This window comes from Melopsittacus undulatus, chromosome 1, assembly GCF_012275295.1.
Source record: "Melopsittacus undulatus isolate bMelUnd1 chromosome 1, bMelUnd1.mat.Z, whole genome shotgun sequence".
Lineage (NCBI taxonomy): Eukaryota > Metazoa > Chordata > Aves > Psittaciformes > Psittaculidae > Melopsittacus > Melopsittacus undulatus.
Window position 1 is genome coordinate 49,390,654 of NC_047527.1, and position 14,542 is coordinate 49,405,195.

Here is a 14,542-nt window from a genome sequence, read left to right on the forward strand (position 1 = left end):
ATTACAAGAGGCCATTACCGACATCCAGCCTGACCTTTGAATAAAGGAGGGCAAAGAATGGCTCGATAGCTTGGAATCTTTTAGAAAGACAGCAAGCCTGACTTTAAAGATGTTTAAGTAATGGAGATTGTAATCCAATTCTGTTTAAGTGATTAATTGCCTCAGCTGTTGCAGAAATACATTTTATTAGAGGATAGAGATGGATCAGGTCACAAGGCCACACACAAAAAATTCTTTGTGCCATCTTTAAATGTAAAAACTAAGAATTGCCCATTTCCTTTAGGCTAAGTAGACCGAAGTACTTTATTGAAGTTAAGTGAATAAAAAAATGTTTAAAAACAGTGATGCTGTCTTATGATTGCAGGCTTTGGCCCTTAAACATCCTCCAGTGTGTCATATATGCAGTTAGATATTCATTTCATGCTGTTTGATTGTGGCATTTTTCAGAGCCCGGGAAGCCCAGAAACTGACAGTTAAAGGCAATCAGGTGCTAAAATAGCCCCTGGTCTCACACAGCCAGAGAAGCGGCTGTCAGTGCGCACTGCTGATGGAGAAATCCAGCCCATGACCTCTCTGGGGACAGCTGCTGTCCAAATGTCCCCGTGCTTTCTGCAAGCCCAGTTACGGCAGCAGCCAAAAAGAGTGTGCTGGCTCCTGGCTCTGGTGTCTGGCTCATGGCCCTCATGTCTGCTGTCCAGTCAACTCCTGGCACAGAGGCCAGCAAACTCAGAACCCTGGTCTCATCCCACATGCTTTGTGTTTCTGGAGCTATGCCTCTGGCCAAGCAGGGCCCCTCCTGCCCTGCAAACGGATGTGGGAGCTCTCACTGTTGCTTACTGCACACAAAATGAGGAACTAAGCTGTATGAAGGGCTCCCACACTCAGCACAATTTTGGCTGTGGCCAGCATGGACTAGAGCCCCACAAGGTAGACACTTCACTGCAGGGTGCATGAGCCACTGAGGACAGGCTTCGATGCCCACCCACATGTCTTTTTTCCTTAATGAGACAGAATTCGTTATTCTCTCATCACAATATGCGGACCTGATTGATGTTTACTGTGCTCTATGTGACCTGTCTCTGTTGTCTTTAGCGTGGTTAATTGGAACTATTGAGCTCTGCCAGGCTGGGATTCACTCCTGTTGGGATGATCCTCACCTGCCCACCCTGGCCTGCTTCTGCACAGCCTTGCTCCCGTCAGACTGAATTAAGCAGCGCTGTCAGGAGCCAGGGACCCTTCAACAGTTTTCCAGCACAAGCAACACAAAATTAGTGTTTGGTAATAGGCTGCACACTGTTTTGTAATAAGAAAATATGGATGATTCTATTTATTCCCTCTTGCTCCTGTGATGATAAGAAATGTTCTAATTCATTATTAATTTGTTCCAACTATTTCTGGTAAATCTAAACTATGAATATCTTTAGCTCTGCCATTAGCAATACCTCAGAACTACAGATGGGTTTCAGTTTTGGATACAGGCATGTGGCAGTCCCACTGTTTCTAAAGGTGTACCCCAAATTCCGTTATATTTGGGTACAAAACCAGTACTTGCCATTCATAGTGGGTTACAGCTGCTTCTAATGCCACCTGGAACACAAAGATATTGTGGTCATTCTTTGTCCACTATAAATTACTGTGGCTTGGCAGCACTCTGTGAAACTTTGCATGTTCAGTCTGCTTAAGGATTTACCCTTCCCTGAGCACCTGAGCACATGGAAGTGAGAGTGGGAATAGACCTAGACCTGCTGCCAGTGCTAAAGTCTTTTATTCTTCCCTGTGGACTAGCAAGATCTTTAGTGGCATTTTGTAGCTTGCTGGCTTTAATGTAGAAAAGGCCTTTTTAATATTAAATCTTCAAAAGGTGATTTTTTGTTGTTGTTGTTTGCCTTTCATAATCTAGGAAACTTATAAGTTTCATATAAATGATTGATCAAAGAGCCATTGTCATAAAACATGAAGGATTTTCTTTTGTTTTCTTGCAGACTATGAGTTTACATTGGTGAAAGACAGAAGATTATAAATGTATCTATTGATCAGCCAAGGAAATTATCTGTCACATGCATAGCGTGGTGATACCTCCTTGTGGAACTGAGTTCACTGTTTGGTCTTTCATTCCTCTAGAAGTGCTTTTCTTGCCTTTGTGTTCAGATGTGAATGACTCTTCCTTTGCTTTTGTGTTGTTGTAGTCATCTGGCTTCATTTACTGAAGAGGAGGAGGAGGACACCCAGCATGTAAGATTGAACACCAAGTTTCTATGTTGGCAACTCACTGACCTTGTCTCTCACTGTGAGCACTAAGCTGGATGACTACACTCTTTGTGCTTCTACGCTGCTGTCTTGGAAAACACAGTCCTGCCTCCTCACTTCAGAAAATAAAATAAATAAAAAATCCCAGCCCTTTTCCTCAGAGGGCATATACTTGAGAATGTTTTTTAATTGTTTGCATGGAAATATTATTGAAGTGATAAAAGGAAGCAAAGAATTATCTGGGATATCCTTTGAGACTTTACTAACATCTGGTGGTGACCTTCGAGGTCAATGGCAAGGGCCCCAGCCACCAGGCAAGGCTTGTCTCTCTCATGTCTTGCGAGAGCTGTCCCTGGTTGATGCTCTCTATTTTTCCCGTGGTTTGTACCTGCTCCGCAGAAGGTCCCTGCGTAAGCAGCCTGTCTGGATTACAGCTTTGCTCCTTTCGTCTGTGATAGACATGAGGAAGCACACAGATGTATGTGCTTTCCAGAGCGTGCCTAAACATTTTGCTGCTTTTACTTAGAGAAGGCTCAAGAGGGGATGGTTTAATAAAAGAAAAAACAACCCTGAATGAAATGCTTCAGCACTCTCTATCCCTGAGTTGTTTGCTGCCTAGCCTCGATGAGGAAAACGGGGCTTTCCCACCTCTGTCACGGCTGCCATGTATCAGCTGGAAGTGCTGAAATGTCCGCCAAGCCCTGGCTTTGCCTGCTTGAGCTTTAATAACTTCTGTTCTTCTGCCAGGCAATCCTTTAATTAGCCATTATCAGATGACCATAGCTACACCAGTGACTTCATGGATGAGTACATCTCCCCTCTGACAAGTCCATCCTTCCCAGGAGCTAGTTTTTAGGGAGGAGGAGGCTGGAAAGCCAAGAAAAGATTAAGCCTGGCATTATGTTAATAAAGCTAATGCAGGCATGTACTCAGCAGCAGACTGTCTGTGGTGGGTTTCCCAAGCCATTCCAGCAAGAAAGAAGGCTTGGGGAGAGACCGTAACAAGACACAATAAACCCATAGTGTGTGTGTGAGAGAGAGACAGCTGGCTATATTGGCAGAAAAAGACGTGCCTTTTAGTGATAAAATTATGTATTCCTTGTCCGAGAGTTTTCCAGGTTCCTTTTAAAATACATGGCTAAAGTGGCACATACTGAGAAAATAGGAATATAGTGGCTGGACATCCAACAAGTGTGCATGTCCATGGCTTTATGGACCAATAGAGTTCCTGACAGTTTGATAGATTACTCGTGGTATTTTTTATGAAATAGACATAAATAGGATAAAAAAAAAGAAAAAATAAAAAAGGAGTTTTCTGAGGAGTGGTGAAGAAAAGATACCCATCATGGGACATGATGAAATATGCTCCTTGGAATTAAACTGATGGCAATACATTTTAGAGCAGTCAGTCCTGATCAGGTTTAAAAGGCTCAGTGGATGTAAGCTCCTCTAGAAATGCCTATAGAATTGCAATGTTCTAGTTAATAAAATAGATATTTAAAATATCGTAGTCAGGTAAATTAAGAAGTCTGACTTCTCTCTGGTAGGAGAAAAATGAAGGAAATACTGCCAGTGAAGAAAAAAACTACTTTTCTTCAGGTGCCACCTTAGGAGTTTGCCTTAGAGTAAAATATTATAAACCTTAAATCCTTCTCAGCCTTAAAATAACAGAGTTATCTGGAAATTTACTTGTACACTGCAACCAGATTTAAACCTTCACTTATTCAGCCTAAATCACAATCGAGTCATACGTACATTCGCATTGTGCACACACACCTGTGAAGTAGATAGAGATGCCCTGAGAATTTTATTGACATGAATCATATGAGTTACTCACCCTACATGAGAGTGTAGAAGCTCTGCAGTACATGGGTGCACTGGGGGTCTGGTTCATGGCAGTTGTATCCGTGTGCTGCTGATGCACAGTATTTCAAGTGTACTGGTACTTTCTGTATGTGGGGGATCTGGGGAGGGAGGAGAGGAAATGAAGCGATGTAAACAAAAAGTAGCTGAAAGGGACTTTTCGAAAGTGGAAAAGCCACAAGTTTAAAATGTATTGCCCGTGATTACAGTCTCTGGCTTTCACAGCCGGGGCCGGGAGACCTAAGGGGACTGCGGGGGCTGTCCCGTGCTGCCTCCACCTTCACAACCCGGGGATCGGGGTACCCCAGGCTCGCCCTACAGCCGCAGAAGCGCTGCTGCCCGCGCGGTGGCGCCCTCCGCTCACGGACCGTCCGCGCTGGCTCAGCCCTGAAGGTCCCTGCGCTCCGCTACCAGGTTCTGAGCGGGGAGTGCGCCAGCGCAGGTCGATGGGGAAGCCCACCGTTTGGGTGTCCCCTTCCGCAGTCCATTCTCCCGGGGACCCTTCCCGTTCCTATATGGGACAGCGGAGTCCCTATTGCTGCGTGCTCCCTCCCGCCCCGGCATTTCGTCGATGGCCATTTCACCGCACCAAATTCATTCACGTTAAATTTCCTTTATGTCCGGAAGAGGATTTCGAAACCTTAAATGACCATAATAGGAATGTAATTGTATGGTGTTTTTTTTGTTGTTGTTGGTTTTGAGAAATCGATTCGGGCTCGAATAACTCATCCAAGCGTGTAACACCGAACGCATTCAAATAGGAAACAGGAGAACTATATTATTACTGCTTCCTGAACTCTCTGCTTATGATCCCAATAATTAAAATGTGCAGTAATGGCAGCCTGTGTTTCTTTGGGTAATTCTCGGAAATGAAGGGCTGATTTTCTGTCGCTGAGGGAGGAGAGTGCGGAGACGAGCGCAATCCCAGCGGATGGCAGCCCGCCGGTGGTCCGCGCCCGGCGCTCCCTGCCAGCCGCATCACTTGGGGGAAAATAATCCCGGCGGCGGGGAAGTCCCCAGAGAAGGGATTTCCCTCCCAGTCCCTCCTGCAAATCAACTTTTTTTTCCCTTTTCCTTTTCTTTTTTACCACCCTCCCCCCCTCCCCCCCCCCATCCGTCCCCGTCCCCTCCCTCTCTTCCAAGCGCTGTGATGCGCACCTCTGTCTCATTACAAGGAGGGTCGGGGTAAGGAAAGGGGGGGGAAGCCTCCCCCATCGCCACAGAGAGCCGCAAATGTCCCGCGTGGGACCCTCCCACGGGGCGACCTTGAGGACCGTCCCCCACGCCCCTTTGCTGTACCGGCACACGCGGAGCGGTTACGGCGCTGCTGGTTTGCCCCGAGGGAGGGGGGGGCCTTGCGTAATGAGAACAATACCAAGATTCCTTCAAAAGAAAGAAAACCAAAAGGCAATAAAAAGAAGTAAGAAGAGGGGGTCGAGAAAATTAAAGGCACTCCTATCCCCAGATCTCCGTGGCAGTAGGGGTTCCGCGCAGGGGCCGCTCCGCCTGCGCGCTCACAGCGGCGGGCAGCTCCGCGGGGGCCTGAGCCCAGCAGCTGGGCCCCAGGATCAGCGAGGAGTGAGTTGGCTCCTCGTGTCCCCGCGGAGGGAAGCCGCGGGGAAGCCCGCCAGGTCCGAGGACCCCCAGCCCACCCCAAACAGCCCTCCTCCCCCTCCCTGGTCCCTTCCCACGTCAGGTAAAAGTTAACCGTGGCTATCATCCATTTAGGTTTGTGGGATAGGTACTGGGGTTTTGCAGGTGTTGCTGTTTGGTTATTGGGTTTGGGTTTCTTTTTTTTTTCCTATTTGTTATTTTTTTTTGTTCTTGGGGGGGGGGGGTGGGGTGTGAGTTGGTGTTTATGAGAAGCTTTATGACTCCTGATAAGCTCATCTTTGAGGACGACACAGAACTGTGTTCCTTGAGGAATTGGGGTGGTGACGTCTTTTCTGATACCCGATTATTACGTGACTGGGGGAGAAAAAAAAAAAAAAAAGGCATTTGATTCATGAATAAAATCCGGACACCACCACGGGGGCAACAAACAATATTGCCCGTCCTCTAAGGTAACAAGCAGGCAAATGTTTACGAAGAGGGCTCTTGCTGAAGCGGGGTGTTTGCAAAGATTTTGTTGCTAATTGCGTATCAGACGGAAGGCTGCGGAAGGCTGGTCAAGTTTGGAGCCACCGAGCAGGAAGAGAAGAAGAGAAGGCTGAAGGCGCTCAGTGAGGAAAGAGAGCCGGGGAAGAGCGCACCGCCCGCAGCCAGCCCGCCGCTCCCGGCTCCGTTCCCTCTTTTCCCTGCGCTGCCTTCGCAGGAGACATCTCCCTCCATCCCTCTCTCCCCCTTCCATTGCAGGCTCCACTCCAGATCTGTGCTGCTACCTGCAAACTTTTTTCCATTTATATATTTTTCTCTCTCTTTTTTTTTTTTCTCTTTTTTCTTGTCGGAGTGGATTCCCCTAAAACAAGCAAACAACTCACTGCTGCCTTCGCATCTTTTTCATCCCGCGGGTCCTTCGCCCATCGGAAAGGCGATGCCACGAGGGTTTTAACTCTTTTTTCGGCCGCAACTTGGGAGACGCCTGAATTTTCTCCCACCCCCATTTGGGGTCTTTTTTTAAAAGCTTTTTTTTTTTTTTTTTGTTCCTCTAAAGACCTGCCCTTTTTGTTTTCGCAGCCAAACGCTCTTAGTGCCGGGTGTTTAGAGTTTCATGGTAAGAACACAAGGCGGCTTGCCGGGCCTTCCAACAGTGGTCCCGGGGCGGGCGGGCTTGCGGGCATCGACGGGGCAGTCAGCGCTCTGCGCCGGGCACCGCTCCGCGCCTCTCCGCGCAGTTCTGCAACCCAGGGCTCCTTCCCCCACAGGCTGCGCTGCCCCTCTTCCCCGCACGCTCAGCCGGGGGCTCGGTGGATCGTGGGGTGGTGTTTTTTCCTCTTTTTTCCTATATATATATTTTTTTTTTGACGGCGGTTTTCCTTTCCCTCCCGCACAGAGTGGCAATGTGTAGCAAAGCGCTCCTAGCACTTCTGATCTATGGCATAATAATGCACTGCAGCGTCTACTGCTCACCTGCAGCCGGACTTCAGTACCCGGCTCTCAGGTAGGTCTGTCCCCTGCCTGGGATTTCCGCCTGGACCCCTTCACCCACCCCCCACTGCCCTGGCTTTGCTATGGGCAGAGGGTTCTTACCGGGAAGGAAAGTGGAAGGGGATGAGGAGAGGAGTCACCAAACGAACCCCCCTCCACGTCGGCTGTGTGCCCACCCCCTGCTCCCCAGAATAGAAACAGCTGCGAGGGTCGGTCATGGAGGAGGGTCCCCTTCGGTTGCAGCGCAGGCCTTCCCCGCCCGCACCCTGTCCCGCACAGGCCCCGGACGCTTTCGGGTGATGGGGGTGAAGGGCGAGCATCGCAGATCCGGACGGGGGGAGCGGGGCGGGAGGGGCTGGTGCGCTCTTGGCTGTGAGCTTGTGGAAGCTGCCCTGGTTCGTATGGGAGCTAACAGGGGTTCAGCCTGTTCCCTTGTTTACCTGTCTGTGCACGACCTCCTTACTCAAAAGAAGTGAGGGAAGGCGCCTGGCACAAGGTTGTTCTGTTTTCTGTGTCGGTTCGGAGTTGTCTTGCTGGGCTCCTGTGCTGGTCCTTTCCACCCGGCAGCCGGGGGGAAGGGTTGCCCTCCACTGTGTTTGAGGCAGAAGTAGGGGACCCCTTGGGCCGTCGGCAAGAGCGCGTTTCCCGTGGCTGAGGGCAGGGGCAGCCCGTCCGGGGCCGCCGCTGACAGCCGGCTCCCTCGCTGCTTGCCGCCTGCTCGAGAGACCGGTGCTGCCTGACTTGGGGAGTTTGGGACTGGGTGCTGTTGTGTCCCCCACCCCGGCCGTTGGCTCAATTCCGGGGTGCCCAGCGAGGGTCACCGCTGTGCGGCTCAGCTGTGAGCGGGGGGCGGTGCTGGGAGCGCCAGGCTGTCAGAGGAGGCTGTGCTTTTGGGGGCTTCGAGGTGTCCTTGTACGAACCGGCAGCCCGTCGGGGCTGGCTGAGAGCAGCCCCTTTCCTTTCTCCGGGCAGAGGGGCTGCGAGGAAGGGGTTCCGTGGTCTGCGGGGCCATTAGCCAGCAGCAACCAGGCTCTCTTCATTCAAGAGCCTGAATTAGCAGGAGTGAAACACTTTAGCGGCATCTATTATTAATACCTCCGCTAAAGCTCACAGACAAAAATAGCTGCCTGTAACGTACAATGACCTACATCGTACTGCAGAGAGGGAGGCAGAGAGCGGGGGGTGGGGATAGGGAGGTGGGGGGAGAACAAAACTGGCGAGATCTCAAAGGGCAGAGGCACCATTCAACGAAAGACAACGACAAGTGAATCCTCTCCCCCTGGCCGGCGGGCGCTTGCGGGGAGGAGCGGGGCCCGGCCCCAAGCTCCAGTCCCGGGGGCTGCCGCTCACCGCCCTAGCTCCGCGGGGAGGCTGCTCGGCTCCCGCCCAGCCCCTGGCACACAAATGCGTGTGTGTATGTGTGCGGCAGGGTGCGTGCGCTACGCTCGGGAAGCACCAGCCGCAGCTGGGGTGGAAAGAGGCTGATTCTCGGCCCGGGGGGGGTCAGGAACGGGGGGGGAATGTTTGGGGCTTTACTCGGAGCGCGTCTGACGGCGGTGTGTTCCCTCCCCCGTGGTCCTGCCCCGCAGAGGCGGTGGAGGGCGGGGATGAGGGCCGGGCGGGCGCAGGGAGGGGTCGGGGCAGTCGGACGGGGCTCCCTGGGCGCCCGGGTCGGTTCCGCGGAAGGGTGGCCACCGAGGAACCGGGAGCGGAGCGCCCTGCGGTGCCCTGCTGACTCCTTCCCCTTGGTGCTCTCGTTGCCAGGCTGGAGGATGAAGTCTACGACGAGGATGGGAACACCCTGCAGGACTTCGCATATGACCAGGAGCCCGTCGGTATAGCGAATCCGTCCTCCATGATCGGCGAGATGTACACCTTGTATTACCCACCGGAAAAGAGGTGACTGCAACTCGCGGGGTGTCAGGCGTGAATTTTGAGGCTGGAGTAAAACGGGTCTTACCGATCCGGGAGGCGGAAATAATAATTATAATACTCAAATAGCCAACAGGAATAGCAACGTCCCTAGCACTCACTAAAAATATCCTGAACCCAAACCATCCTGCCTAGGTCCCGATGCCCAGTTTAAAGCTTAGGAGAACAGGAAAAGCTGCCTTACCTCCAGCAGCCCGGGGGAGGGAGAAGGGGCTGCAGCCGCGCCGGAGACGGCTAGCGATGCTCCCGCAGAAGGAGCAGAAATCCGCAGCCGGGCCGGAGTAGACCAAGTGCAGTGCAAAGGGCTCTGGGCGGGGAAGAGGGTCCCCGAGGAAACGGGGAGCTGCCATCCGCCCTCCCCTCGCTGGTGGGGAGAGACGGTCACAGCCACCGCCCCGGCTTCCGCACCCCGCAGCGGCCACTCCCGGGCCTCGCCGCTCATCCGCGGGCTCTTTCCTCCGCACAGGCACGCCGATGGGATCTTCAACAAAGCCTACAGGAAACTCCTGGGCCAGCTATCCGCCAGGAAATATCTGCACTCCCTGATGGCTAAGCGGGTCGGGTAAGGGCTTCTGCTCGTTTTCTCCCGCCGTGGGCGTTGGTGCTGCTGCCGCGGAGGCGCGGAAAAGGCCGCGGCTAGAGGGAACAAAGCTGCCGGGCTGGGGCTGGGAATGTGCTGCGGGGCTGGGGGACTCCGGCTTCCCAAACCTCAGCATCCCCCGGGACCCGCAGCGGGAGCAGGGGGAGCCTGGCTGTCAGCGCCGGCGTTCGCGGAGGTTGCTTTGGTTTAGCACGTTCGAGCATATATATGTGTATGCGTGCATTTATATATATATGTCTGTGTAGTTCTTTGCAACCATCTGATTTAAGATTATAAATTGGGCAGCTTCCCCGGTTTGCTGGGGGGGACAGTCTGTCGGAAGCGATGCCCGAGGGCTCGGCTGATACGGGGGGGCCGGGCTGCAGACCCGCGCACCCCCCGCGAGGCGGGCGGGGTTCCCCGCGGCCGGCGGGGCAGGGGCGAGCCCGGTGCCACCCGCCGCCCTTTGGCAGAAGGTAACGTGTTAATAAAGCCCCGGGGAAAAGCGCAGCTTTCCCTGCCTTCATGAATAATTCATAGCAGGGAGATATTGTCTTGCCACTTGTGCGCACGGCATCGGGAGATGGGTTTCTCAGCGGCCTTTGTCTCTCAGCGCATCTTCCGCGCAGCGTGTTGCGGCGGGGCCGCGCCGGGCCGGGGGGAGGCGCGGAGGGGTGCGGAGTGGCCCCGGCTGATTCAGCTGTGCTTCTCGGTGCTTGCAGCGGTGCCAGCGGCGGCCCGGGGGACGAGACGGAACCGCTGACCAAGCGGCACATAGACGGCATCTTCACGGACAGCTACAGCCGCTACCGGAAACAAATGGCTGTCAAGAAATACTTAGCAGCCGTCCTGGGGAAAAGGTATAAACAAAGAGTTAAAAACAAAGGACGCCGAGTAGCGTATTTGTAGCGATGAGTAACCAGCCACTCCTGTGTATACAAAGTCCTAAGAGAGAGAGAGAGAGAGAAAGAGAGAGAGAGAGACCCAACAACAACAAAAAATCTAAACAAAAACAAAAGTAATTTCCAAACTGACTGAACAATCACCGCTCCTGTGTTACCTAAACATGTATTTATGTATGAAGTAAAGCCATTAAATGAATATTTTGATAATAATATTGTTTTTCTTTTGTACAAAAGCACTAGAGAAACGCACAGTTCTACTTTGTGGACCAATCATTAAGTTATATATAATATATAAATATATATATATAAATACTACTAAGAATACTAAAGAACAATTCTTCATATAAAGTCTGCACAAAAACAAAAATTCGCCTGAGCTGTTTATGTTTTTATAGAAAATAAATAGGAAAAAAAAAGGACAATCATTGTTTTGAATATTACTCCTATTTTTGTAACGGAAATTAAAAGGATAGTATTTTTATCCGCGACAGGGTCGAAGACATTAATTTTCACCATTTGCTACTGTACATAGAGAAGGATGCCCTGCTCCCAGGGGATTATGAGGAAAATGATTTGGGAAAATTGGCGAAGCAGATTCTTCCCCCGGTGAGTCCCAAGGCAGGCTCCTTTGCCACTAGCCTCTCTGAAGAGGCAGCTTCCCTTTTCCTCTAGATTTCGATATTTATTTTTTCTCCTCCTGCTATCTTTGATTCCAGTTATATCTATATTAGTGTCTCCTCAAACAATGAGCTTAGAAGATAATTCTCCTGTGAAAAACAACAGCTCGATTCAAATTGTTCACTTTAGTTGCCTATCGGAGGGAGGAATAGTTAAAAACGAAAACAAAACCAAAATATCAAAAAAATATTCAAAACAAAACAAAAAATAAGCCAAAGCCAACCCCACCCCCTAGATCCCGAACCAGCAGCAAAGATAGTAAGTACTAAGCCCCGTGCACTGCTCTTCTGGCTGGCTGGGCAGAGTTGCAGAACAAAGCGAAAGCGGAGATAGGACCCGTGTGGAAAGAGCGGGGAAGTGAGCGGCGGCGGCCCCCGGCGTCCCCCGAGGCACCCGGGGCCGGCTCTGGTACCGAGGTCGGTACCAGAGCCGGTGCCGCAGGGTGTAGGGAAGACGAGGCAACCCCACCTCCGATCCGCTACCCAACTGCCCCAAGCAGCTCGGTACTGGACCTGGATGCAAAGTACAGTGTGTTACTCTCCAGTGCTGTCCATGCTTTTCATCATGTGTAACAAGCAGGGTTCTCGCCTTTGCAGTTTTTTTTTCGGTCGGACTTGCTCTTTTCTTTGACTGTTTTATCTTGTAGACCCTCCTGCCTCTCATCCTCTCTTCGTACTTTTCCGAGCTCTGTTTAACCCACCTGAGTAACCTTTTCGGGTTATGTTCTTTTGGGGAACAAAAAAGAAAAAAAAAGATAAAAAAAAAGATTGTGAACGCTCTCTCACTCCTTTGTTCTGTTTTATGCAAGCTCTTGTTGTACAAGTTTAGGAACCCCTGTTGTAGCTACCACTAAAGACTTATGCACTACTATGAAAGTTTTTGTTCCTTGTTTATTGAGTTTGGAGGTAAAATGTATTTTTCTACATTCTGGCTTATTGCTTAGTAAAATTTATTTCATAAAACAAACTTTTGTCATAAAAGAATGTGTAGTGTTCACCTGTGGTCCGGTTTCTAACGAGATAAACCATTTTCACCTCATCTCTCTATGTACGGACTCCTATCTTACCTTCCGCCGAGGGCTGGCCCCATCCCTCAGCTCGGGCAGGGGTCGAAGGAGGACGCGGAGGCTCACGCCTCCCCCCGGCTCACCATACCAACCTTTCAGGAGTCTTTCCAAAGACACAAAGCAAGCCCCGCATTCAAGACGCCGGAAAGCAGTCCCTCACCCCCCAAAACCAAATAAGTCGAGGGTAAAAACCTCCTTCCCTGGCCGGGGAGGAGAGAAGCGGGCTGACCCCGGGGGGGCGGCCAGGCGCTGCCGGCACTGCTTATCCGCACTGGCCTCAGTGCCGACACCGTTTACCCGGGCTGCCTGGCCCTCCGGGGCTCGCCCGTGCTGCCCGCAGTGCCGGCAGCTCCTGCCCGTGCTGCCCCGGCAGCTCCCCTGCCCGCCCTGCCCGCACCGGAGCGGGCTCCCGAGGCGGAGGAACGCGGGGGGGGAGGGAGCAGTTTGCAGCTTTCGTGCCTTCTCTTCACCTTGTAAATCGCCACGAGTTCACAGATGGCTATTTAGTGGCCCTACGATGCTGCAACACATCGGCTTGCGTTTTAGTCGTACTTCTCTGTTCTGTGGCAATGGGCAGAGTTCGCTGTGTTTGTGTCGGCTGTGGTATAATTGACATAGGGCTCTCTTGACGTTTTATTTATGACCTTATCAGTTAGAGTTCAGTGGCTAGCCGCAAGCATTATGAAATGATCACCTAGGTTATTATCCTTTGTATGACTTGTCTATTTTTAGAAACGCCAACAGCCTTACCAAAATCTGAGCAGATTTCAGATACAGTCATAGTAGGTAGATGTTAGTCTTGGAGAACTTATTTTGTGTGCAAATGAATATAAAAAGAACTTAAACAAAGTATTATTACACACATGATATCTATAACTAGGACTTTGATAACTGTTATACAAAGTGTGTAAAGTTTGTATTAATAAATTTTTGTAAACAATGCAATTTCGTCTAATGTTTGGGGGAGAGAAATCTAGAACCTAAGAGTGAAAGCTGCATTTCATTCAATATCTTTTTTTCCCAATTAGTTCATTTTTATCTTTTCATGGTTTTTTTTTCATATATTTTTATTAAACCTCCACGTTTTATCATCAGATAACCTCTGACACTTTAGCTGGTGGTTACTCCTCTGGTCGAGTAAACTAAACAGAAGTAAAAAGCCTGGTTACACACTCACCAGCTCAATAATACTCTCTAAAATATGTGAACCCAACCAGTCTGTGCCTATTGCCCATCCCTCTAACAGTTCCTGTGCTTAGAAGCCGTTTATTTTAAGCAGAATCGGTATGTTTGATCAGATCTTCACCTAATCCTCTTTTAATGAACATTCTGCATGTGATAATGTTCTTCCCAGAGTCACCCGCCTTGGGCATCTTTCTTTGGATTAAAAAGATCTTGGTCTGTCCTACAAAATGGTCCTGAAGCACCAGAAATAGTTACTTAAGCTTTACAGGGTAACATGTGGCTACATCGAAAAAGCACAGACAGGATGTTTTGTTGGCACCATCAAAGCAGAGGTTGGGATATGCGACTTTTAATCTTCTCTATAGTTTAGCAATAGCTGTTTATGCTTATTATTTTTATTGTGGCTCAGGGGCTTTACCCAAGCATATTGGAAAGTTACAGCAATTTATTTTAAACTAGACCCTATTTCCTTCTAAGATCATAAAATTAAAACCCAAAGCACAGGAATTAAATGACAATTTCCTAGCAACTTATTTTTCAAAACTCTTAAGTCCAGGATTTAAGACAGACTGGTCATATCCCCTCTGCCAAGAATTCACCTCCTAGGCTAGTTTCAACAACAGTGTTTTACTGACTAACTGGAAAACACTGAGAGAACTTAAAAGGCTGGTGATACCAGAAGTATGGGTCAGGAGTTGGTGGAAAGCAAGATTAAAGTTCTGATTAAGTGCAGATTGGGTCAGAGAAGAATATAAAAGTAACTATTGAGGGAGGGGGAGAGGGCAGTGATTTTTCAGACTTTCATAGGAAAATCAAGTCACTGTTTATCAAAGGCAGCATACAGTGAAAAACTGCTGTTAGGTTTATTTAGTAATTATGCAGTGCTCATACATATAATCACACTGCATTTCCTGCTCATCTAAACTGAAATTGTGCTTACAAGTTCCAAGCAGAAGACCTTCATGGTATTGGTATCTAGGGACTGAAACTTGGGACTGG

At 50.0% G+C, this 14,542-nt stretch overlaps 1 protein-coding gene across 2 annotated transcripts; it reads left to right on the forward strand.

The window, feature by feature from the left end:
* Positions 1 to 6,746: 6,746 nt before the first annotated feature.
* On the forward strand, positions 6,747 to 12,275 carry ADCYAP1 (adenylate cyclase activating polypeptide 1). Of its 2 annotated transcripts, XM_005153502.4 has the most exons (5): positions 6,747 to 6,823; positions 7,103 to 7,210; positions 8,962 to 9,096; positions 9,596 to 9,691; positions 10,432 to 10,824. In XM_005153502.4, exons 2-5 carry the CDS (start codon positions 7,110 to 7,112, stop codon positions 10,616 to 10,618), a joined length of 519 nt encoding a protein of 172 aa, XP_005153559.1. In that variant the 5' UTR covers positions 6,747 to 6,823; positions 7,103 to 7,109; the 3' UTR covers positions 10,619 to 10,824. The 2 variants fall into 2 exon arrangements, with proteins under 2 accessions (XP_005153559.1, XP_030908718.1); XM_031052858.2 differs by lacking the exons at positions 6,747 to 6,823; positions 7,103 to 7,210 and adding an exon at positions 11,106 to 12,275 and having other exon boundaries at positions 8,862 to 9,096; positions 10,432 to 10,569.
* The last annotated feature ends 2,267 nt before the right edge of the window (positions 12,276 to 14,542 follow it).